The 25,919-nt window shown below is 48.6% G+C and overlaps 1 protein-coding gene across 1 annotated transcript in view; it reads right to left on the reverse strand.

The window, feature by feature from the left end:
* Positions 1-4,373: 4,373 nt before the first annotated feature.
* Positions 4,374-25,919, reverse strand: part of RTN4R (reticulon 4 receptor) — a 76,907-nt gene continuing 55,361 nt past the window's right edge. The window contains exon 2 of the mRNA XM_030501910.1: positions 4,374-6,415. Within this exon, the coding sequence (XP_030357770.1) occupies positions 4,983-6,415 (1,433 nt within the window). The 3' untranslated portion in view covers positions 4,374-4,982. The remainder of the gene's footprint in view (positions 6,416-25,919) is intronic.

The following is a 25,919-nucleotide window of genomic DNA, read 5'->3' on the forward strand; positions in this document are numbered from 1 at the left end:
CTAAGAAACATTTGCTTCTCTTGCCTGTTCTCTGTTTTCCTGCCCACCCCCACTCCCAGTGACTCTGTGTGTGTGTGTGGGGGGGTTATCCTTTGAGTTTGAGAAGGAAGCAGAGCGGCAATAGCTCTTCTTCCTCACTGTCTAATGGCAGGGAACTAATCCAGAAGCACAGCTTTGAATTAGAAAACCTTCCAGACTTTATTATTTCTATGCATCATGCTTGTTTGTAGCAAAACTCAGCAGCTCAGATAATCTTCTCTGTATCAGTGCAGAGAAATGTGGAAAAACCACTTGTTCACAAGGTTTATGAGATCCTGTTTAGAAGAAGAGATCTCATCCCTGCGGAGTCACAGGCAGCTGGGCATTTGCCCTATGATCTTCTGTGGGGGAAGGATGGGGCAGAGATGCCATCTGCCTACAGCCCAGGGCCAGGGTTACAAGCAGACAGGTAAGCGCAGGTACCACTGCCAGAGCAGGTTCCAGTCCCTGATGCAGCTCTCAGCACTTGGTGTTTCTCTGATGGTTCCCCAGCTCAGAGGAGGAGTGGGGACACTTCAGTCTCAGGTGAGAAAAGCTTGGGAATGTGGTCTCCAAACCAGTATTCAGCCAAGCAGAATGCAGATGAGCTCTGTTAACAAGTCCCATATACTTAATCTGATTTCAGTCTGGGGACCTCAGTACTGTTTTTTAGCAGCTGGAGAGTCACAGTGGCCTGGAGGACCAGCTTGGAAGTGGGAAGTGCAGGAGAATCAAAGGCAACTTGCATGTCCTCCCACACCAGTGAAAGAGGAGCAAGCGGGGAAGAAGGCAGCTGCCACGAACGCATTTGAGGCAACTGTAGGCTCCTAAAGTCTGAAGCAAGAGGGACCACTGAGCTTGTCTGCCTCAGGCATTGCACTTCTAGGTCTCCTGCACGCAGGACTATTCCTGACACACTGTTGGGAACACAGTCTGCTATGTGCAGCAGGCAAAGAACAAAGCTACCAAGGTCCAGTGCCTAGCCATGGTCAGCTTTGGCTGGTCTTGTCCTGCTCTCAGCCTCTCCTGGTCATCTGATGGTGTGTTTCCACCAAGGCTGGTTCAGCCTTGAGCTACAGCAATGCAGTTTAGACCCAGCCGTGTGAGGGGCTTTCAACACACAGACCCAGACCTCATCTTTTGAAGGCTTGGAGGGGCTCTGGATAGGGAAAGAGGAATCCTCAGGAGACCACAGCTTACACTAGAACTGCTTGAGCTACATGTGTCAGAGCATCTGAGTCCTTTCCGATAAACACCCCCATTTCCCCATCCACAGCAGAGGTACAGTCCCATCTCCCTGCCCTCTGCAGGAGGATGGGAAGACGGAGGGAGAGAGCGGAGGATAAATATACTTCACATGATAAGGAGGGGAATAAGTATCTCCTTGGCTAGCTCAGAGCCTGGCAGTGCTGAAGAGCGGACCTGAAAACCTAGGAAAGTGTTCCTGCTTGTTGCAAGCACAAGTGTGGAGCCGGCAGCAACAAAAGAGTGCAGATCTGTGGAGGCAAATGCCATTAAGGAAGAAAGCTTGAACACGTCTTTGCACCACTTGAAGGCCTGTGTTTTTATCACACCTTCAAGAGTGGGCATTGCATTATGCGAGTGGTGACAACGCGTAGGGGACACCGTGTGCGGAGTTGTGCAGCTCTGTGATGGTGAGTCCATTCTTCCCAGGACAGTCTGGACTGCATCCCTCGTCCATCCCGAGCTGTTCTGGCTTCTTGTTGACTTTGTTTATTCCCTGGCATCAAGGGCATGTGCAGAAAATTGACTGTGACTTGCACAGTGAGAAATGAAGAGAGATAAAGTATCATGAGATGGGGAAGAGTCAACAAGGTCCTGAACCCTGCTGTGTAAATTCCATTTAACTCGGTGACGAGTGTAAAATAGGTCTAGAGATATCTGGAAGATTTGTTCCAACCCCAGCAAAGCACAGAGGAGATGTGAAACTGCCTTCCTTTGAAGTCCTCAAACCCTCCCTATCCTCACCAATACCACAGTTCACCCTTTGCCTCTTCCAAGTTCCTACAGGTGTTCCTGCTGCCCACAGCATCCCTTTCTTCAATTATTTGTCATTCAAATGGCCTTCTAATGCCTGTAAACACAGGAATTGGCATCTGGACAGCAGGAAATCTAGGAAATTAGCACAAGGGACTCCTCTGGGCTTCTGGCCAATAAATAGTCCAAAGAGCCACAGAAAGCACAGCAGAGTCAAGCTCTAGAAAGCAGGAAGAGTGTCACTGTGTTGGCATAAAGCGACTCCTAGTCCATTCAGGATAAGTGACAGTAATGCTCTAGTCTGCTTTGTGTTAACTACAGGGAGCATCAAAGCCAAAGCCAAACTCCCTTTGATACTGATTTGGGCATGGGCAAGCCCAGATCTTAGCTCTGCTCAGGGCCCATTTAGCTGCTTTGGGAAATGCCACAACACTCAGCTCTTCTCTTTTTCTTCCCCTTTTTGATTTTTTGTCCAGGTTCATCCTGTTTTTTGCCACCTCATCTGCTTTTCTCATAAGCATTTTGAACCACAAGACTCACTAACTACTGTATAAGAGGCATGTAGTGTGAGATTATGACCATACAGGGAGTTATCACAACAGCCCCTCACAGCATCCAGAAATTCTCCTTCTGGCTTTTCTATGGGCTTTGGAGTGGCGCTGACCCCATGGCCCAGGCAGGCTGAGCTGCTCTCTGCTACTGTGCTTCAGCTTCAGGCATAGGTTTGAATCCCTCAAGGGTTTGGATGATGCTTTCGGGTGAGTAGGAGGTGCCAGGGTCTGCTTTGGGCATGCAGGATCTCAGAAAATCCTCCAGCACTGGCATGAAGGGAATAAATCCTAGCAAGTATGAAAGAAAGCAGCTGGTAATGTACTGATCACTCACCTGCGATTGTAGATAAGTATGCACATAAATTGGACATGCATGCAGGCATTAGGACTGTCAAGGCTGTCTAGCTTAGCAAGACACTTAAGAATCCCAGCACAGGGCACTGAGTTCCCACTTCACCCTTTGGGCAGGACAGTGTATTTGCACCAAAACATGCCTGGCTCCTCTGCAGAGACTGATGCTGGTTATGGAGCTGGGATGGCAGCAGTCAGATCTGCTGGGATCCCAGGGCCATGAGGCATAGCATCTCTTGCCCAGCCTATAGCTCTATAGCAATACTCTATAGCTGGTATAGAGCTATATATGACAGATCAGACCCCATGTCAGTGCCAAGAGTGAGCTATTCACTAGTACAGGTCTATGCCGCATCTTTTTCGCAGCTCCATTGATGGATTTGGAAGAGACATCACACATGCACCAGTTTGGGCATTGCCCTCCCTGTCATTCACACAGGTGGAAACTGGCTGTAGCAGAGGCAGAAAGTACCTCATGAAGTTGTCGCAGGTGGGCCTCAGGCACTGCCACGCTGTCTGCCCAACTTGTGGCATCACAGTCTCTCTGGGGCATGAGCCATCCAACAAGCATCCTCCTCTGCTTCTTCCCATGGTCACTGTTCCCTTCTCATCAACCATCAAGCCTAGAGGAAGGCTGGTACTAAGCCATGGCCCTGCTACTGTCCTTCACTCCTGGCTTGGAGATGGTGCCCCCCTCTTCCACTTGTGGTTATTCTGTAAAGCTGAGTGCCAGTGCTGTGAATCTCCAGGGTGGCCAGGGCACCCTGGAGCCCCTCAGCCTTGACTTGCACACATAGTTCTCTAGCACATGTTCTCAGGACCTTAGGACCATGATACTGCTCTTGCTTTTCTCTAACCTCCATTACGTGCCACCTTCATGTGACAGGCTGGTCTTGCATGCACCAACCCCAAAACCTCAATAGTCTTCCTGAAGAGGGGAGCACAGCAGAAAATCTACAGACCAGGAGCTGCATGTTTGGGAAGATACACCTTATTTCATAAATACAAAGCCTGAAGTGCTGCTCCGATCTGGAACTACCTTCTGCTTCATTAATCACAGAGCTGAGTCTAGTTATCTGTGCATATCAGATGAAAAATAGCCCTGCCCGACTTGTTGGGATTGCTTATTAACATCCCTCTACCTGCAGCCTGGAGCCCTCAGCTCCAAGGGGCTGGGCTAATATCTCCTGCTATTCTGAGCATCCTGAAATATGAATGATGTTGGACGACCGTGTGGGACAGTTCAAAGGGGAACAGGAGCATTAGCAGGGCATGTTTCAAGCAAGGAAACCCTTTGCTGGCTTCAGTTAAAGGCTGTATAACCATGCTGAGTATGTGCTATTACTGTCATGTTAAATGCTCAACCTGCCTTCAGATCACGGATTACTCAACATCGTGTGACTGTTCCAGCTCTGTAGCAGGTTAGAGAACTTCACCCCTTGCAGATGACAACCATTTAGGAAAAAGAAATCTTTATTTTATATTTTTTTTTTGTATACTTGTACACAAGTAAAATAAAATGCATATCTATATATACTGCAATCTTGTGGAGGAAAAGGCAGCATTCTTTAACAAATGCTGCCCGTAAACATGGCGTGATGGAATGAATACGGAAAAACTGCAATATTCATAAACATAGGATTAAAACAGCATCAAATTCATTACCTCTGCAAATGGGAACCTGCAGTATTGTTCAGTGAGATGTCAAGTTACAAACAGATTTTAGACATTCTTTTCAGAGCATTTCTTACACTTTTTTTTTTTTTTTTCCTGTAAATAAACCATATTTCTTTACCATCTGCTGTAGCAAAAGCTGCTTTTGGGCAAGTGCAGTTCCAAAGACCAAAGGTATAATTCACAGGTTTGAGGAGAAATAAATTATGTACATCTTGGTGTTTGTCTTTTGTTTTTGTTTTGTGGTTTTTGTTATAAAGGCATCCAGTTAAGTTTTGTGTAACAAAGCTCTCTCAGGGTGGATGGTAGTTCTGCTTTTGTCTGCAACATTTACGGAGGTCAGCAGAAGTCTAGTATTAAAGTGTCATCAACCCAGGAAAAGAGTTAGTTTTAGCAGAATAACAGTAAGCTCCACACCAAGGGGGGGATCAAAAGGCTTAGGCTGAGCTGTAACGTGGAGCTGTTTCCTGGCTGGGTGAGGCGGCACTGGGCCTTTGATCTGTTCTTTTTAGAGCAGCCCTGCCTCTTTTTGGTTGGGATTGTGGAAGGTTCAATAGGCTCTAGAAACTCTGGTCTCAACTTGGTCAATGGAGGATCTACAATGCTGGGGAAGGTCCCAAAGGGGGAATCGTTTATCTGCTTGTTGCTGCCATTTTTGGAAGGGTCCGTCTCAACGTACTTGGTTTTGGACATGTTCTCCTTATCCTTGAGAGGGTTGTTGGAGGATGGCCGGCTGCTGTGGGAAGAAGGACCTGCTTTGCCTTTAGCTTCATAAATAAAAGACTTATCTGTTTCTGGATGGCAGCACTTGGAGGAGCCGTCGTGGGAACCGAGAGGGGGGACCCCAGTTGGCAGTTTACCAGATCTGGTCTTAGTGCTAAAAACACTTGTTCGTATCTGGTTGTAGGAGTCGACGATGCATCCTTCCAGGTCAGCGCTCTGCAGTCTCTTGAGGTCTCTCCCTGCCAAGCGGGGGGGAAGGTGGCACTCGAGCTCCGAAGATGATCCTTTAAACTGCTTAAACCAATTCCAGAGGGACCGAGCCTGGCAGTCGCAGATCCACTGGTTGCCGTTCAAGCGCAGGTACTGGAGGGACACCAGGGGAGCCATGGTTTCCCCCGTCAGCACGGTCAGGTTGTTGTTAAACAGATACAAGGTCATCACTTTCCCAAGGTCATGAAAAGACCGGCGGTGAACCAGGCTGACCCTGTTCTGGTGCAGGAGCAGCCGGTCGAGGTTGATTAGCCCTCGAAAGACGTTCTCTGACAGGCTCTTGATTTTGTTACCGTGCAAAAACAGGTAGGTGAGGTTTGCAAGATCGATGAAGGTGTCATCCAGCAGATTTTGAAGTTTATTATCCTGAAGGTAGAGATATTGCAAGGAGAACAACCCTCTAAAAAGCCCTGTGGAGAGCTCCAGGAGCCCACAGCGATCCAGGTGTAAGGTGTGGAGGTGAACAAGACCCCGGAAAGTGACAGGGTTGATAGATTTCAGGTTCGTGTTGTCGCTGAGATCCAACTCCTCCAGTTTGTTGAGCCCATAGAAGGCTCCAGGCTCAATGAGGCTGATGTTGTTGGAGTGGATCCAGAGAATCGTCATGTTGCGGCAGGAGGTGAAGCTGGTGGATCTCACAAGGGTTATCTTGTTGTTGTGCAAGAAGATGCGCTGGCTCTGGATGGGTATCTCCGTGGGGATTGCTGTCAGTCCCTGCTGCTGACAACTTATTGTAATCTTCGGTTCACTGTAGCACACACACGCCCCGGGGCAAGACTCCACTTCTGTCTGGATGTTCAAGCAAAGCACCAAAATCAGCAGTTTGCTTCCTAAAGGATAACAAAAATAGTATGCAAATTAACCAGGGTTATGGGAGAACACTTTTCTTTGCAACTAATAGATGAGCCTGAAAATCACCCTTCTAAGTGCATTGCCACTAACCACAAACAACATATGCCAGGGGAGCCAAACAATTAAAATGCAGAGTTAAAAATGCTCTACCACTCAACACAAGAGATAAAATCGATACACACTTGTAGTGGCAAAGTCTGAGGACCTCCTCAGCCTTGCACTCTTTCACTCAGGCCTCTGATTTTGGTGGCGAAAAAGAGCCATCATCCTTATGTATTTGCATCGTGGGTCCTGGATGCACATCTAGCATATGGCCTATTCCAAAGAGCTTACCTCTGAGCAAAGGAGCTGTCTTCAAGGGGGATATTTATCTCTGCCACAGGCACATTTAGCACAGTTCGGCTTATGGGGAAGCATCTGCCCAGCTGTGGCTGATGCCTGCAGCCATAGGGTTGCACTAAGCAACTCTGCATCCCATTCCAGCAGCGCCACCAGCTCCTTCCTTTTCCAGATCATTGAAAATGTAAGATGGAAATGTGGCTTTTGCAACATTCTGGGAACAATTCAGGACTGATCTGGGCTTCCTGCAAGAAAGAACTGTGACAGGTTCCCAGAATAGCTTACAGGTCAACCTGCCCGTAGAAGTCTCGGGGACAAGAGCAATCCTTTCCTCCTCTTGGTCAAATGTTTATGCCACATATTCTTCCTTCCCTTCCTCTCTCCTCTTTTTTCTCCTTTGAATCTGTGCAGCCACTGAGGAAGAGGAGAAAACATGTTTTTCCACAGAGGGCAGCGCTGTTGTTGGAGGAAATAACGTGCAATGTTTCATTGGGGATTCCTCAAAGCTTGCAAGGCAGAAGTAGATTCCATGTGCCCCAAGCATGCAGACAGCTCACTGGGGTTGAAGAGCCCCGGAGAGGAACATTTTCCATGGTGATGATCACCTGCTTCCCCGGGAGCAGGGCTGCACAGGAATCACAAGGAAGTATTTTGATTCACCACATTCACCAGCCCCATCTGGGTTGCTGTGAAAGGGCCTGGAGAAGGGACAGAGATGGGCAGGGGCCGTGCAGCATCATCTTCTGAAAGGGGACCTGGAAGGAACCTCCAGCTGAGACACCTGCACAGGGACCTGTAGTTTCCTACCCATGGTGGGGAAGGTGGGAAGAAAAGCAGCTTCAGCAGTGCTTTACCAGCAATTAGCAGCAAGTAATTAGATTGCTTTCTCTAAACCGCAGACAGGAGCTAAAACGAATGGGCGGCAACAGTAGCAGCAGGAGGCTCCATTTGTGAAACACCACATGTGAGCAGGGACACGTGTGTCTCCTTTCCATCTCATCACAGCATCTCTGGCAAAAAGAGCACGTTCCTCCAGCCCAGGGACCACAGCAGCTTCCCCTCTTCGCTCCTGTGGCAGGTTGTTTTCTTCCTTGAAATACTGAGAATACTGTTCAGGCATGTTGGTGCCTTGTTACACCTTCAGGTAAAAGAGCAGAGTTCAAAAAGGCGAGTGGAAAAGGACAATGATGCAGAATGGGGTAAACTGGGGAGACTGGAGAGTCCGATCACATTCAGCCACGTGGGCACAGTGCAGCACATGGGCTCTCGCGGGGCCGTATCCTGCATCTCACAGAAAAGCCTAAAAGGCGATTGCATTGCTAATGAAACCACACCATCTCTGCACTGAAGCTGCAACTTCAAACCCCAACGATAAAGGATTAAATCATATGGAAATCTCACCAAACTGTTTACTGAAGCAATAACAAAAAGTACTGGAGAAGCCAAGGAGGGAAAGTCGCTTTTCTGCAAATACGGGATCCCAGGCCTGAGTTTCATTCTAGTCAAAATAATTCACTGTGTGCAGCTAATAAATCTGTGGTGATCCAACAGTCCAATATAAGCGGGAGACTTCTATATATCATAGTCCACATGGGATTAAAAATAACAGCTCAGCACACAGAGATAATTTGAGCCTGATATTATTAGCTGCTGAGCAACCCTGGAAGGCAGTGTGTTGAGTGCAGTATTATGACACATTCTGGCTGGCATGTCATGTTTTGACATATCACGTCCCATTGTATGGAGCAAAGTAACACGAGACAACTGAAATTCCCTGCTGGAGACATGTCACACCAAGAGGAGCCTCCTGGGAAATCAAAACAACGCTGGCAACCCTCTGTCCTGCACGATTCCTCTCCAGCTGATAATGAAAACCTGTAACCAGAGAAATAGGACTTCTGCAGCCTCTTTCTTCAGTGTCATGATTCAGATGATGGGGGCCAGGGTGGCCTGGATGGCTAGGTGGATTCACCTAGCTATGCAATGCCACCCGCTCCAGCAGAACAGCACCCGGAATGCAGACACCACTGCAGGCCCCATGGCTTTTCCCAGCTGATCCTCCCTGCCCTGGCCATACTGCAGGGGCTACAGCCTACAACCCAGATACATCCTATATGCCTTATATCTATGTGACATGCTCGTAGTGGAGTGAATGCAAAGAACCATTCCTATGCGAGAGGAATCATGACGACAACACTCGTGTTCCAGCACCAGCCAGGGTAGGCAAGTGCATAATGATTATATGTATACACAGGGAGAGGAAGAGAGAACACGAAGCAGTTGATGGAGAACAGGCTGTGCATATGGATACTACCCTGCCCTGTACCATCCCCTCCTAACAGCCATGCCCCTCCATCCTCTGCATCACTTCATCACTGTGCCCTGACTGTGCATCACCAGCCCTTTCCTATGGACAGAGCGGGGTCCTGCCCCAGCTCCTGAATGCGTGCAGAGCTCGAGGCGTGCTACAGCACCTCCTCAGGACAGAGGAGCAGAAGGGAAGGGGCAAATCCTGCTCCATTCTGAGCCATGGATTTTCTTCTCCTGCTGCCGTTGTCTCTGAGGCTGCCGGGAGCTGTGAGTCAGTGGCGCTGATAGCCAGCTGCCAGCCGAGCAGCACAGGGAAATTAATTACAGGCAGGGCTGGCCTGTGTGCTTTAATTAGGGACCTGGTGTTCATGAGCTGCTCAGATTAGCTCCTTCCACCAGAGACAGTTACTGTCAATCATCCCGCAAAGCCTCTTTCCAGTTAGTTTCCTGCCATGCAGCTCAAGCATGTCCTGACTGATCCATAAAAAAGCTCAGCACCCAGCAGTTGTCAGAGGGTCCCCAGCCAGCTCAGGACCTCAATCACATGCAGTAATGGGTGCAGTCCACAGACAGCCTTGGGAAGGCAAGGTGACCCCTTCTTCCCAAGCCAGGTGCCAAGTGACCACTTTAGGACAGGGATGAGCACAAAGCAGGGTCCTGGGACAGAAAGGTTGCTAAGACCTGGTATCAAGCCATGTTAACACAGACACAGTTTTAGGATGGTTTGCAACACAGCAGAGCTTATTCCTGTCTGCCTGGAATAGACGCCCATATTTTCAGGTTCTCTTGCCCTAGACCAAGCCTTGCAAGGTTGAGACAGGCCAATGGTACCATTGCCCTGTGCTCCTGGGGCTGGAGCCCATCAGTTGGAAACAGGCACCTGTTTTGGGTCCCAATGTCATAGAATCATAGAATCATAGAACCATAGAATGGTTTGGGCTCATCCAGCTCCAACCCCCTGCCACGGACAGGGACACCTTCCACTAGAGCAGGTTGCTCCAAGCCCCTGTGTCCAACCTGGCCTTGAACACTGCCAGGGATGGGGCAGCCACAGCTTCTCTGGGCACCCTGTGCCAGCGCCTCAGCACCCTCACAGGGAAGAGCTTCTGCCTCAGAGCTCATCTCAATCTCCCCTCTGGCAGGTTAAAGCCATTCCAGCCAGATGCCACAATGCAAACCACAGACCCAAGCCCCTTTATGCTGCAGCATGGTGTGGAGCATCACTTCACTGAGTCTTCTGCTCTAGCACGAAGCTGAGGCCATAACGCAGTGGAAGGAGCTGGAGCACTGATCTGGCGACTGTATTGTACATGTGTGTACAACCAGAAACCCGAACACGCATGAACTGGGCACCCAGGTACAAAACCATGTGCTCCACCTTCTTCTGTCGTCCTCCTCACCTCCTCTTGTTCCTCCTCCTTTTTGATGACATCTTCCTTTCCATCCTCCTTTCCTCCTTTACAACCACCAGGTCACAGGGCTCATCCAGCTGAGGTGAAGGCAGCACCCAGGCAAACCAGTCCATCCCCAGGGAGGCTGGGGCACATCCTGGCTGTGCCTAGGGCCTGTACAATGTGCTGTACACCATGCTGCAGTTTATTCCCCTTGCACAAAGCAGAGGGAAAGGATGAAGACCTTGAGAGGGTGGTCAGGTAAAGATCGCACAGAGATAGCTTAAAACTGGCCAGATATGGCATGATGCTGAGGGCTCCCAGCATCAGGGTGCTGCCCCGAGTGAAGAGGACAAAGCCCTGGTTTGAGGGCGGATGATGAGAATGCAGAGGACCTGTGCAGAAAGCGCCCACTCCCCTCCACAGTCTGGTTGGCAGAGGCAAATGCCGTCACTTGTTTTCCTGCTTCAGCTCTGGCTGCAGACTCCTTCTCTTTCCAGGAAAAATACTCCCAGAAAATACATGCCAACCCACCTCCCAGCGGGGAGCTACAGCATCCTTCCATCGACCTGCCAGACGGATCCACCCAGAGCTCTGCATACACAGTGTTCTCCACCACCACTGCTGCTGACTGATGCCAGATCCTCCGCCGCCTACAGGACCCAACCTCAGTGCCCATCCCTGAGAAGACGGGTCTTGGCGTGACACCCATTCCCTCCTCTGCTAGACAAGAAGCCATCCCACCCCTTCCAGAACATGATTAAACCTTAGCTGCACAGTTCCAGTCAAAAGCAAAAGATGAAAGAAAATCCCGTACCTGGAACCTTCAGTCCCTCCAAGACTTTGGCTTTGAGTTTAGCATTTGTTCCTCCAGAGCTTTCTTAAAAGCCAGAAACCTCCTTCAGTCAAACTGCTGCACTTCCCCTTTGCCATCTCAGAAGTGTTATGACTCATGGAACTGGGAAGCAATTAAAGTGGGTCCATTATCTGTCTTTCCACTGGTCCCCTGTGTGATCACATTGTCAAACATGGCAATTAGAAAGAAAAGGCTCTTGGGGCCTCTAATAGATGCTTTGCAAACTTTGTAAGAGGCCAAAACAAAATGCAATTTTCTGCAGTTTGCAGAGCCGTGGCCTTTCTCTGCTGCTCTGCACTTGTCTTGATTGATTTGGAGATATTATAATGTGCCTTTCCTACAGTGGAGGGTCAATAATAATTTGAATTCTCTCCTGGCTGGACATAAAGGGAGCACTTTACAATACAAGGCATTTTGCTGATGCACACAGCATTCTGCCTTTGTTTATAGTACAGAGACACTCAAACTGCTTAATTCCCTGTTCTGAACTGGTGTTGTTTGAAATTCAGCACATGGCTTTGGAAGACACTCTGCAAAGCAGTTTCAGTGTCTGCTGCTTTATCCTGTGACCAAAGGTGGGTCTATGTGGGTGAGCCTGTGTGTGCCAAAAGGAAGAGGGCAGCACTTCTATGCATTTCAAGTTGAAGGAGAATTGAGAGGCGAATGAGAAAGGAGAATTGGTTTGGATTAGTAACACCCCAGGCCGGAGATTCTCTCCCTTCTGCTGCCTCCTCCCTCCTTCTGCTGCAGAGAGGAAGGACAGTTCATGATGGTGCAGCTGGAATGGCTCTAAGGGTGAGGAGGAAAGGAGTGATGCTCTGTCACCACACAAGCACATGGGAGAAGCAACCAGTGTTACAGCTCTGGGGAACTAAGGACCCAGCGCAGGTATGACCAGAGTAGGTTTCAGCTCGCAGTGCCCACTGTGCAAGCATCCTCAGGCAGATGCCTGGTATCCAGCTGCAGCAGAAAGCTTTGGGGCTGCTGAATGCAGGTCTTGTGGCATCTCTGCAGCTGGATGGTGGGTGTCAGGCACCCCTCCTGAGGAGAACACTCTGAGGTGACACTGCAGCAAGCGAGCTGACTGCAGCTCCGTGTCTGTTCTGGGGCACTCTCCAGGCTCAGGTGACTGGGTCAGTTTCAACTCATGGGCTGGAGCTCCGGGTCTCAGCTCACATCAAAACACCTCCACCTTGTTCCAGTGTCAAATCCCAGCTGCCTAAAAACAGGCGGCTAATACCATCTGAGGGTGTGAGGTGCCACCAGGAGTGCTGGCAGAGTTGACTCAGCTCCTCCAGGAGACCTGTGCTCCTCTGGCAGCTGCAGTTGGGTGTGATATAAATCATAGAATCATAGATTCACAGACTAGTTTGGGTTGGCCTTTTCTACAGGAATAGTCCATGTTTTTCCTTTAAGATGGTAAGTTTTTCCCTTTAAAAGGTCACAAGCTTTTCCTTTCCAGATATGCAAAAGATAGTTGGAAACAGGACAGATGGAAAACATGCAGATTTATTACATCTTATCAGAGAACAGCTGAAAATTCTGCCTCTGCTGATAGAATTGCTAGAGTCTTAGTCCCACTAGGTGAGGTGGCAGAGCACAGAGCTGGCAAGAGCACTCGCTGAAGCATGGCCTAGGACACCCATAGGGTTTTCCTATGCCTATCCATAAGAAACAGTGATAACTAGGTCAGCCTTTTAATGCCTAATAACTTCATATCAAAGATTCAAGAAAAGTTTATTCCTCTTTTTATGTAAACCATTTTAAGGAGCATCTTTAGCCTGTGCGGATAGGTAGGGATTCCCTAGACCTTGTTTCTGTGAACAGCTGCTGCAGCTTGGCTGCTGGATCAGGAAGATGTCACTGCTTACAACCAGCTTACATTTTAAGACTTGGGCACAACTGTGAACTGTGATAATATTTCTGCTTGAAGGGAAGTGGATATTTGGGCACATGATTTGTTGCAGCGAGGGGTTTCGCGGTAAAATTCATAACCACAGACTAGATGGCAGATGCAATTCAGCATTTATAAATACAAAGTAATGTACACTGGCAAACAGCCCAGAGCCTTACCTAAACAAATAAAATGAGCTATTGCTACTCAGCAAAGTGATCTTGGGACTTTGTGGAGGGCTCTCTGAAAAGCTCAGCCTTGTCGTTGATGCTCAACGACACACAGTGCAGGAGCTGTAAGGGACAGAGCAGGACATCTGAACCTCTCTGCATGAGTCCATGCTGCAGTTGCATCCCGTGCATCATCCTCCCACCTCTACCATGAAAAGGACCTGGAAAAGATGCTGAGAAGTACAGCAAAAGTGTCAGGAGCAGCTTCCATACAGCGACTTAGGGCTTGGAGAAAACCTGCAAGAGTGGAGAGAAGGATTCATAGTCTGTCATAGAGACAGGGACATTCTGCTGCAGGCAGGTCCTGGGCCACTGTTTGCCTGGGGCCTGGGAAATATGCCAGGGCAATGTTCACACCATTTAGCTTCGCCTTTCCATCAGCATCTGCTTCTGACCACTGTGTTGGACCAGCCCAAATGGTCCCTTGTCTGACTCCATGCAGCTTTCTCACGTTCCTCTGTTACAAAAGGGCTTGTCTTTTCCTCATTCCCTGGCCTCGCAGGGCATCACTAGCCTATAATAATTCATATTAGTGTTATTGTTATACAGGGACCTAATGACTCCACTATTTAAATCTCTTGATATTTGCCCCTATGAAGGTTTCTTGTGACCTTTTCTTTGAAATGCTTTCATGCCTCCATGGCTTGCAGCAAGCCTTTGAAATTCAGCATGAGGAAACCCCTCTGGCTACAGAAGAGAGCGGGGCTTTTTATTATTAAATTCATATTCAAATTGGCTGAAATATACACTGTTAACTATCACCTTTTCCTTTCTCTCCCTGATGTTGCTGAGGGAAATGCTGGCAAACCACCAGCGATATAGCCCTGCCCAAATGTTGTTAGGCTAAATCAATGCTGCTGCCAAAATGCTGGGAGCACTGGAGAGCCCCTGGCAGGGATGGAGCCGGGAGCTGCTTTGGCACGTGCCCGTGAATGGATGGAGCTGCCCTGGTTCAGGTTTGTGCTGCACTCAGCTCACATAATGAGTAGTGTAGCTCAGCCCAAAGCGCTGCTGAAGAATCAGCATTCAAACCCCTCTGGAGATGTGTGAGGATGGATTCTAAGAGTTGCACGTGATATAACCTGCTTTTACCTTCTTCCCTTAAAAATATCCTCACAATATTAAGTCCAAAAATCACATTAAGGGATCATGATTTAGGTGGAAAAGATGAACACCAGAAGTTCGGAAAAGTCACATGTATTGTCTCCATTCCCTGCCTGGATGCATCATGGAAATGACCTTTCATTTCTGACTGCATATGATATTTTTTCTGCTGAAATCCTGTGTTGTTGAGGGTAGAGGCTGGATATACCAAAGAGCAGGGCTGAAGATGTGCTGCCAAAGGGATTGAAGAGCACCACAGTCCCAAAGGGTAATGGCACTGGATGAAGTAGCAGAGCATGTGGGATCAGAGGCTGTACCTATAGAAGTTAGGGGTTAGGTTCAGATGCCTAAACATCCTGTATGCTGGGCTGCACCCCCAGAGCGTGAGCAGCAGGTCAGGGAGGGGATCCTGTCCCTCTGCTGTGCTCTGGGGAGACCCCCCCTGCAGTCCTGATCCAGCTCTGGGGCAACAGCACAAGAGGGACGTGGAGCTGCTGGAGCGAGGCCAGAGGAGGCCCCGGAGCTGCTGCGAGGGCTGGAGCAGCTCTGCTCTGGAGCCAGGCTGAGAGAGCTGGGCTGGGGCAGCCTGGAGAAGAGAAGGCTCCTGAAGGGGAGACCTTAGAGCAGCTCCAGGGCCTAAAGGGGCTCCAGGAAACGTGGAGAGGGGCTTTGGACAAGGGCCTGTAGGGACAGGCCAAGGGGAATGGCTTTAACCTGCCAGAGGGGAGACTGAGATGAGCTCTGAGGCAGAAGCTCTTCCCTGTGAGGGTGCTGAGGCGCTGGCACAGGGTGCCCAGAGAAGCTGTGGCTGCCCCATCCCTGGCAGTGTTCAAGGCCAGGTTGGACACAGGGGCTTGGAGCAACCTGCTCTAGTGGAAGGTGTCCCTGTCCGTGGCAGGGGTTGGAACTGGAGGAGCTTTAAGGTCCCTTCCAACCCAAACCATTTCATGATTCTATGATCATCTGTGATACTGCCACCATTCAATCCTCATACTGTGAAGAATGAAGTGGGAAGATACACATTGTGAATCACAGCTAGCTCCTACAGAAGTTAGATTTATCTGTGCCATACCCGTAAAACATCAGGAACAAACAGGTCTCCAGAGAAAGTAAACTCTGGTTCCTGAGATGTCTTAGATCTCCCATGGAGTCCAAAGTATCTCAGGAATGCTTTGAAACACCATTACTAAGAACAGAGTTTCCTGCGTATCCAGCCCTGGCGCTGGTGACAGCGCTGAGCGTGAGTGACTCACAGAGAGGAGAGGTAAAGCTCCAGATGGCATTTACACCTGCTCCCCCAGCCATCTGGGACTGCACCCCACCTCGCAGCTGCAATCCCACCAACACATCCTCAGCACTGGAAGTGCCCCATTGCAGGGGCAGCGTTCTGCTTGGCTTTCCTCTAAAATGGCACTTGTCTCAGCTTTTGCTTACAGCCCCAGCACCTGCAGATGATGTGGAGTGGGGGAATGAAGCCTGGGAAAGAGCCCAGGAGGAAAAGTTGCTCCGATAGTTTCCCATGACCTCAGTCTGGTTGTCTGCATGGATGCAGGCAACCCTTGAGGCTGAAGGAGCAGCTCAGGAGCTAATGCCCCAGGCAACACAAGCAGGACGGGCAGAGGGAGACCATTTTAATTTCAACTTTAGATACAAGCACTTTTTCAAAGAGCAGCCAGAAGTGAAAACATGAGAGCAGACACGGGTCACTGAAGATCGTATTTCTCTACCCTGCTCACCACGTGATGCTCTCTGAGTCTGGATGACCAGAGCTCTCCACACCACCCCTTGAGCTGTCACCCTGAACAATGGAGTAGCAGAAAAGTAAGGTCTCTGCCATGAAGCTGCCTTACAGCAGGCTCTGCGGTGCAGGTACTGTATCTGGACTCCTGATCCCTCCATGCAGGCGGTGGGACAGAGCCCAGTCTAAGCTTCCCTCTCTTCCTTTCCCCTGTCTCTCCTGGCACCCTCCCAGCCTCCTGGCACGCATCCCCACCACGTTCCCATGGCTCATCCTTTCATTCCCTGATAAAAGCTGGGACTGATCTTTAATAAGTGTGCAAATTCAACTGCCGCTGCCTCTATCGAGTGCCGGCTTTGTCTCCGTTGCAATTTCAACATTAGACATGCTTGCCTGCCCTTCTGCAGCAATCTCATCCGCTCTCAGCAGATAAGACGCACGACACCCACAACTCTATAAACACGTTTTTCTGAGCTGTGCAGCCTCTGTGAAGCTAAACCAGGACACAATAGGACACTAGTGATTCACTCTTCTGTTTGCATGGAAGTTGGGAAGCGAGCAATGGGGAAAAGATCCCAGGCTGCAGCTGAGGCAAGGCTTGAGCCTTGCTAAAGGCAGCAGCCCCCTGGGGCCTGGCTGAGCTACCCACGTCTGTTACAACACGCACCCCAAGTTCAGACGCCCCATAGTACATCATCAGGGATTTGCACCAGATTTCCACACCAAAAGCCCTTGGTTCAACTTCCAGCCTTTGGGTCTCATTACAGCTACAATAGATTACAGCACCTTCCTGCTTTTTAATCAAGGTAGATGAAAACTCCCTGTTCAAACTCTGCCTTCCCCTCTTTATTCAGCGATCATGTTCATCCATTTTGCCACTACAGGGCATTAAATGTTCATAATCACCTGTTATCCAGTATGGCCCTTAAATCAATTTTAGAGCCGCTGCCCTCGAGCAGGCAGTCTCCCAGCCTGACAAGTGGCCTACATTCTGCGCCCGGAGATGGATGAGCAAGCATTTAGCTGTATTAAAATTCATGTTGTTTCACTGTCTACCAAGCAATTGCCATTGCTCTGCATTAGGGGCTTGCCTTCATCATTATTTATCATGGCCAAATTTGAGTCAGCTGCGAACTTTACAGGCAACTAATTTATAGATGTTTTCCGGATCATTTATGAAACTTGTGAAATACACTGGGGTGAAAGCTGAGTCCTGCACAGCTACCGTGCAAGCAGCTTGTTCGGCAGTGATCCTCCAACAATAACCACTTTCTGAGAGCTTTTAGCTGCCTGTTTCTTAATCCATTTAATAACTGTTCATTGATTCAATAGACTGTATTTTCAACCAAGTCGATCAAGTGCCCAGCGTAAGTCTAAATATATTATAAAAATCCAGATACATGAGCAGAAACTGTTGGTTTTTTGGTGTCCATCCAATGCATGGGGATATTAGTCCATGACTGGGGCTTGTTGGCATTGTGGCAATATGATTAATAAATAATAGTGACAGCAGTATCTTTAAAAACACTCAGAAAAAAATGAGAAATCAGCTGGGTTTAAGAATAGTTTCTGGGAAATCTACCAGTTGAAATGAATGGTATTTCTATGCATTTGATCTGTAGCTTTGTTAACATTTCCTCTTTCTCCCGCAGCACTGAGATCGAACCGAGCAGCCTCTCCTCACCTCCTGGCCTTTCCCACTTGCTGCTTTAAACCAGTGGTGGGCACTGGCCTTCCCTGCCCCTGGGACTTCCCTGGTTTTCAGGTATTGATAAGCAATTGGGACCTTGTCAGCTAATTCTGACAGCGCTCCTGTGCACGCTGCTTATGAAGAGGCTTTCACATCCACCCACAGCTGGATTACTGTCACTCTCCATAAACCACTCCTGATGGATGGGATCTCACCTCAGCTGGGCAACCGTCTCCGGAGATGCTACTTCACAGCCTCCACAGGCAAGTTGCTTGAGCACACAGGATCATTCCAGAGACAACAAAAGATTCCCTTAGCACTGACTTGGAGACTTGTTTTTCTCCAGGACCACTCTAGTTAATACCATTCTATCACTGCCCTGTCAAAACAATACACTTGCCTTTAGTCTTCCACAACAGGCAAGGTAGGCACTGGTGTCCCACTGCTGGCCTTGTGTGAGAAAGGGATGTTGTAGCAACACATTTTGCTTCAGCCCCTGAAGCATTTTATTTAATTAAAAGAACCAAACCATGAAGCTTATTGAAGGCAATCTTCATCCTATAGCGCAGACCTGCAGATCTCCACGAGGACACAAACCTCACACCCTGCAGTTCAGTCGCTCCATGCAGAGCAGTTTTACTGCAGCAGGACTAATTTCCCCTAAGTGGCTATTAATATTTCATGGCACTAAGTGAACTTTTTTTCCATTTCATTTGCCATCTTTATTTGTTTAATTCACCTCCCTCAGCACTGGGATGGAGACCAAAGGACCAGCTGCTGATTTGGGGGAAATATGAATCATGGCCTCAAAGGAATTAAATTAAAGTGAAGAAGGGAAGAGATTTGTCAGATTATGAATAGAAAAATACATCAGAATCACAAACATACACCTGGGAAGCTCAATCCTGCAGAATATCCCTGAAGTTCAGAGCAATAACAACAGGCACCAAAATGGCAGCTGATAGGAAATACACACATTTACAAGCAGAATATCCCATCTCTTGCAGCCTGGAAAAAGCTCATCCCAACATATTCACTGTTACTTGCATTTGGATTCCTCACATTTGATGCAAACCAAGGAAAGAGAAGAGTAAATCTTGTGGATTTTAAGACAGAAAAAAATCACTCCTCATTTTCCCCTGCTCTCTTTTCCCTGCCAAAGTGAAAACAAACTCGCTTTTCTCTAGGGAAATAGCTTGTGCAACTTCTGACAGGAGCAAGGACAAGGAAAACAAACCCTGACAGTTCTAGCAGGCACTATCCAAACCACGTGGTTCAAAACAGTGTGTTTTGTGCCAGCTTTGGCATACAAACCTCTTCAGTACTCTCACACCCCAAAACCAGAACTCCACAGAAACTGCCCAACAAAGCATCTCACCTCAGCAAACCTACTCCAGCCTTGGGTGGGGATCAGGCCAGGGATCTCACACAGGGAAACCACAAATGCTTCAGGGTAATGCTAGGAATGTCGGTTTGTGCTGTTCTTATGCATGGCAGAGGTTGGAACTGGATGATCTTTAAGGTTCCTCCAACCAAACCATTCTGTGATTCCATGATTTTGGTGATCTGTCTCTGCCTTCCCTGCTCTAGGGATTTTTTTCAGAGATATAGCATTAAGCAGACTGGGACAATCTCACCCTGATTACAGAGACCAAAAGGCTCCTGCATTACAACCTTCATCCTCAGGAAAACCTACTTCCGTCCAGGATTTAGATGCTGCCATTTCTGCTTCAGCACCCTTGGCCTCTGGCTTACTGTTTTCGTCCTAAAATGCTATTTGGGGTGACATCCCTTCACCCCAACTTTTGCTGAGAAAACCGTCTAAACCAGCCTCATCTGTTGGGCAGCTTGGTGAAACCAGCACCATGCAGCAGTGCATGTAACAAGCAGCAGCAGCCTGACACGCCAAGCAACGAGGGAGAGCACACAGAGCAAATCAGGTTGACAGCAAAGGAAATTGTGGACAAATTCTGCACTGAGTGATAAAATGCCAGCTCAAGGACGGGTGTCTTCCAGTGCTTTGAGGACTAAGCCTATGCTGTTCGCAAAGGACTTTCCACCATTTCTATCCTGATCTCTGCTGCTGTGTAGACCCAGAGTCTTCCTAATGTCTCATCTCAATCTCCCCTCTGGCAGGTTAAAGCCATTCCCCTTGGCCTGTCCCTACAGGCCCTTGTCCAAAGCCCCTCTCCACGTTTCCTGGAGCCCCTTTAGGCCCTGGAGCTGCTCTAAGGTCTCCCCTTCAGGAGCCTTCTCTTCTCCAGGCTGCCCCAGCCCAGCTCTCTCAGCCTGGCTCCAGAGCAGAGCTGCTCCAGCCCTCGCAGCAGCTCCGGGGCCTCCTCTGGTCTCGCTCCAACAGCTCCACATCCCTCTTGTGTTGTTGCCCCAGAGCTGGATACCTTCTGCAACACCTTCTGGATCTTTATTCTTCCGAGGTGATAGCATCCCTTGCTGAAGCCACTCTGTGTCCCTCATCCTTAAGATAATGCTTTCTGAATCCCTAAATCCCCTTTTTTATAAAAATATTCCAGCTCTTTTCCTGGCAGCCTAGAGGTCACCTTATGTTTTTTCCATTCCCAAATGTATGGTTTGACATTTGCTAGTGTTAAAATCCAGCAGCTCTTTCTTTCTCCTCTCCTCTTATGTGTTTAAATCCTGCTGAAGGTGATGCATGCCTCTTAGCCCTCCTGTTAGTTGCTGGTGCCCAGAGGCTATTATCAGGGAACCGGCTAATCCTGGATTTGGAACATCCCTCTGTGGTTTCCAGTGACAGGGTAGGGAGGGTGTCTGGTGGCTGGGTTTGTTCAAAATTACTGCCCGAGCTGAAATCAAACAAGTTCAATGTCCTCCTGTTCGTCTTCCCTGGGACTCTGGCCAGTTACCATAGCACAGCATCCCCCTAGCTCTGGCTGGCATGAGCCAACTTGAGCCCAGGCAGCCAAGAAGCCACCAGCATCCTGGCCTGTATCAGCACCAGTGTGGCAGCAGGGCCAGGGCAGTGACTGTCCCCCTGCACTGGGCACTGGTGAGGCTGCACCTCGAATCCTGTGTTCAGTTCTGGGCCCCTCACTGCAAGAGAGACATTGAGGTGCTGGAGCGGGGCCAGAGAAGGGCCCCAGAGCTGGTGCAGGGCCTGGAGCACAAGTGTGATTGGGAACGGCTGAGGGACCTGGGGGGGTTTAGTCTGGAGAAGAGAAGGCTCAGGGGGGACCTTATCGCTCTCTCCAACTGCCTGACAGGAGGACAGAGCCAGGAGGGGGCTGGTCTCTGCTCCCAAGGAACAAGGGATGGGACAAGAGGAAACGGCCTCAAGCTGCATGAGGGCAGGTTTAGGTGGAGATGAGGAACAATTCCTTCCCCAAAGGGTGCTCAGGCATTGGAACAGGCTGCCCAGGGCAGGGCTGGAGTCACCGTCCCTGCAAGTGTTCACACACTGTGTAGCTGAGGCCTCAGTGCCATGGGTTAGTGGTGGCCTTGGCAGTTGGACTTGATGATCTTGAAGGTCCTTTCCAACCTGGTTGATTCTATGGTTCTATGATTCTAGGGTGAGTGAATCAGCCACAGTGGCTGGTCAGTGGGGCAAGGGTAGGTCTTGCAGTGTCAAACCTCCCCAAGAGCTGTCAGCACTGAAGATGCAACTGCCGCAGCAGTTCTCGAACTCAGCTGCCTGCGAAGCTGATGGCACATAAATTCTCTTGCTCCTCTACCAGCTTGAGGGTGCACTCTTCCATCTCCATGTGCTGATGGACCTCAGCGTACAGGCATTTGCTTGGCCAGCTGAGTATGGAGAGGCTTTCAGTGGTGCCTATTGCTGTATATCCTTTTCACCCATAAGCCCAATGTGGTAAGAAAACTTGTTGTATCCCCTAAATATCTGACTTGAGGCAGAGACCTGCACCTTTTCCTCCAGTTGGCTGGGCAAGGCAGGCAGACAGACAACACACCCCATAGCATCAACCAGCTCACTCCTGACACGTTCCATGTAACAGCAATTCACACTGGATTGGAGGAACAACCACTACTGGCTGAAAGATCCCAGTTGAAGCTTAATGTTAACTGGGTGATATATGGAGAGGAGGACATGTGCTGTGATAGGCCATTGGGACTGCTATTAGACCCAGACTCATTAGGCACTCTCATTAATGATCTAGATGAGAATGGGAGAAAATAGCAGGTTAATTAAATTTGCCCCTACTGAGCTGGAGAAGCTCTCAGCATTAGTGGGGAGAGATAAATGACAGGGAGGGCTGTGGAAAAAAAAATGTCAGATTGATAAAGGCTAGAGAAATGCAGCTACTTCTGGGGAAAATGATCAGCCTTCCAACTAATCAGTGTGAAGGGGAAAGACTATAGACAAAAGAGCCATATCTGAGGAGCTGCCAGAGAGCTGCAAGATGATGGCTGATAATGAGAGAAGGGAAGGTGGTTTACTTGGGAGTGAATTTTTAGTCTGTGCTTGCATTGCCGAACCTTAGTTCTAGCCTGGGGCTCCTGGAGGCTATCAGAAAGAATACAATTGTTATTATTGATCGCCATTACAACAGCTCTTACGTTCTCATGTTCCTCCTTAACCAAAACACCAAGAAATTTATGGAAGTAGCGAGAGAAAGAGCATTATCCAGAGGTGAACTTGGGGGACCAGCTCTGTGCACAGCCTGAAATGTCTTAATTGTGTGCCCTAAGGGCTGCAGAATCCTGGAAAAATACAGGAGGAAGCAGAGTAGCATCATAAATCAACTGAGCTGAAGGAGGAGCAACTGCCCTACCAGGGACTAGAGCAAGGCTCATCTACAAGTTGATATGGGAAGACCACAGGGGAAAACATGTTGTCTGTCCTCTCTGTTTCAAATTTGAACCTCAGAAATGAGCTGAGCAATGGCAGGCTACCCCATGTGGTCAGGTTGGCACGCACGTGAAGAGAGAGTTGCAGAAAGCCAGTGAACCAGACACATGCCAGGTCAACCCCAGGCAGGTTAAATAAAACCAGAAAGCTTTGGACAAAACAGTCCCAGCTCAATTTCTGCATTAGGCTGGAACAGAGCATCTACATGTAAAACCATCACTCAGACCAGCACAGGACCACAGGTCAATGCTAATGGGCCTCTGTTTTGTCATCTTTATGCAAGGGAAGGACATTCAGTGCTCCATAAAAAGGATTCTTTTTAGGAGAAAATGTTTGGAGAAAAAGGGGCATCAAAGCATCACCTTTTAGAGGTACAAATACTCCCAGGCCATGACGGATGGATAAAAGTCCCTCACCCCAGCTCTGCTCCACACAAGTCAGAACTTCACAGGAATCTGCCAACTTAGACCAGCTGCAGTCCGAGTGGTCCGTGAAATGACAGCAATGAAAGTCAGGTCCCATGACACACGCACTCCAGTGGGGAAGCAACTGTGAGACAAAGCTCTTTGAGAAAGAGGGGGACTAAGTGTACTTAAAACCATTTCTAAAGGGAGTAACTTCAAAAAAGAGTGAGATATTCAAGGCAAATGTGGAAATCTGACCGCTTAAAACAGCTACTGAAGAACAGAGACAAGGCAACATGGCAAAAAAAGTTAAAGCTTCATAGGAGCATTAGTCCACAACCCAAAGCAATTCCTTCAATGCTGGCAAAATAATTTGTGCACATTGGGAGGAACAGACCCCAGCTTCCAGAAGGATGGGAGCCCTCATGGCTGGAGGGGAGTTCAGCCATTCCTGAGGATCGAAACAGTACAGGGGAAGCCCATTGCTGAAAGACATTTACAAGAGACTGAGAGGAAAATCTAAATGAGAGAGTTGAAAAGCACTTGCAACAAGGGACACATAAGGTTTCTGCTAAGATGCTTGTAAGCTTTGGTGCATCTAAGACTTGCATGGCCTTGACATACTAATAAATGCGTGATGTAGGGTACTAAGTTAAAACAATAAACATACCTATAAATAAATGGTGGTCAGCTACACACCACTCATTTCAATATGGATTGTTAAGTGCTGATCAGATCACATCCAAACACAAGCAATTCAGCAAAGGAGACCAAGGGAAAACAAGAGGCATGAAATCTAACTTATGAGCTAGTTATACACTACCTAATCTGAGAGAAGAAACCCTCTGGATAATAGGGATAGACCAAAAGGCTTCAATTTAGTTCTGTGTTGGTGGATATGGAAGATACTGAGAATGTGTGGTACTTTAACATACCAAATTTGCTTTTTGATGGAACAGAAGATCCCAGCCAGCCTTCCACACCAGTGACATACCCTCTAAAGGGGCACATCATCACCCCTGGCTCTTCTGCATTTGCTTTGCTCACCCTGCTTCTAATAGCCAGCTGGACCTCAGTGTAAATTTACCATCCACCACCCTGTCTCTGTGGACTATCTGAAATAACACGCAATGGTGAGGAAAGGTATCAGAACTTTGTCTAAGATCGTTAGGAACATTTGCATGAAGGAACAACCTTTAAGAGAAATGGTCTGAGCTGAACTTCAGCTGAAGTCACTGACCCCTTATCCCCAAAAGAAAGTACAAATAGTCTGACATTTTAGAGCATGGACTCTCCAGTGACTCTGACATTAGAAAGAAAAAACAACTTCGGAGTACAAGAAGAGTTTACGTCAGCTCCAGAAATGCAGGCTGACTGGAAACAACCGGTCAGTGCCATCCCAGTCACATTCATAGCATTGGTGTGCCAGCCTGGACTCTGGACAAAATGAGTTAGAGAGGGTGGCCAAACACACCACTTTCCAGCAAAAGCAGATGTTGATGGACTGCCTACCTAAGCAAAAATGAAGACATAAATTGAGATAGAATAGAATTATTGAATGGTTTGGGTTGGAAGGGACCTTAAAGATCATCTAGTTTCAACCCGCCCTGCCATGGGATATTCTTGCATACAAAGAGTATTATACTTTTCAGCCACCTTCAACAACATGAGTTAGTGGACAGATCAGAGAGAGATGCAAGGAAAATGGAACAACTATTTAAAAGGGTGGAAAGCCTGTTCCAGTGCTTGGCAACCCTGTCCTCTGTTTCTCCCTCAGGATCCTTGCACTGCTGGCTGCATCTGGGCGCAGAAACATAAACTGCAGAACACCACCCCCTGAGCAATAGTACGTCACTTGGGGTAACTGTTGAAAGCCAGGAAGCCAGGCAGCATGGATCATGGGGCTTTCCAACTCAGTCTTGGCTCCTAAATATCTCTTTCACCCTGATGGCAGAAGCACAGGCAGGAAGGCCAGGTTGGACGGGGCTTGGAGCAACCTGCTCTAGTGGAAGGTGTCCCTGCCCGTGGCATTGGGTTGGAACTAGATGAGCCCGAAGGTCCCTTCCAGCCCAAATCAGTCTGTGATTCTATGAATTCTCTGGAGTTCATTCCTTGCTGGCCTGATTTTCAGAGCTATCCCAACCCCACAGCTGCAGGTGGTGCCAGTGGGATTGACAGAAGCTCATTTATGCCTGCACTTGTAGTCAGAGCTGCAGGGCAGAAGAGCATCCTGCACAAGGATGCTTTGAAGACCCAATAGCAGCCTGGGTGCTGCAGCCTTGCATGTCACAGTGCCATGGAAACATACTCTCCCTCGCCCAAGGCTGAAGAAACCTATGGGATTCACTGACTTCATGACTTTTCATGTTCACTGAATACCTAAGAAGCTCTAAGATTTCACATGCCACATCCCCTAAACAGCAGGGATATCTGCTCTGCCTATTATAAAGCAGGGTCGTATGGCTCAGCACACTGCAGGTGGGGGAGCTGGTGATGGTAGAGTGACTGGGTGAGGCGCCAAATGTGGCAGGCTTCATGTTGAGAAACAATTAATAAATGCTTGAGGGAACAGACATCAGGCCCCAGAGAGGGAAATCATCGACAGTCTGCCAACCTTTTCCCCTAGGACATCGTTTTCCAAAGAGTTGCCACACAACTGTGCAATATGACTGCTACAACGACC

The sequence above is a fragment of the Strigops habroptila genome, chromosome 11 (assembly GCF_004027225.2).
Source record: "Strigops habroptila isolate Jane chromosome 11, bStrHab1.2.pri, whole genome shotgun sequence".
In the NCBI taxonomy this organism is placed as follows: Eukaryota; Metazoa; Chordata; class Aves; order Psittaciformes; family Psittacidae; genus Strigops; species Strigops habroptila.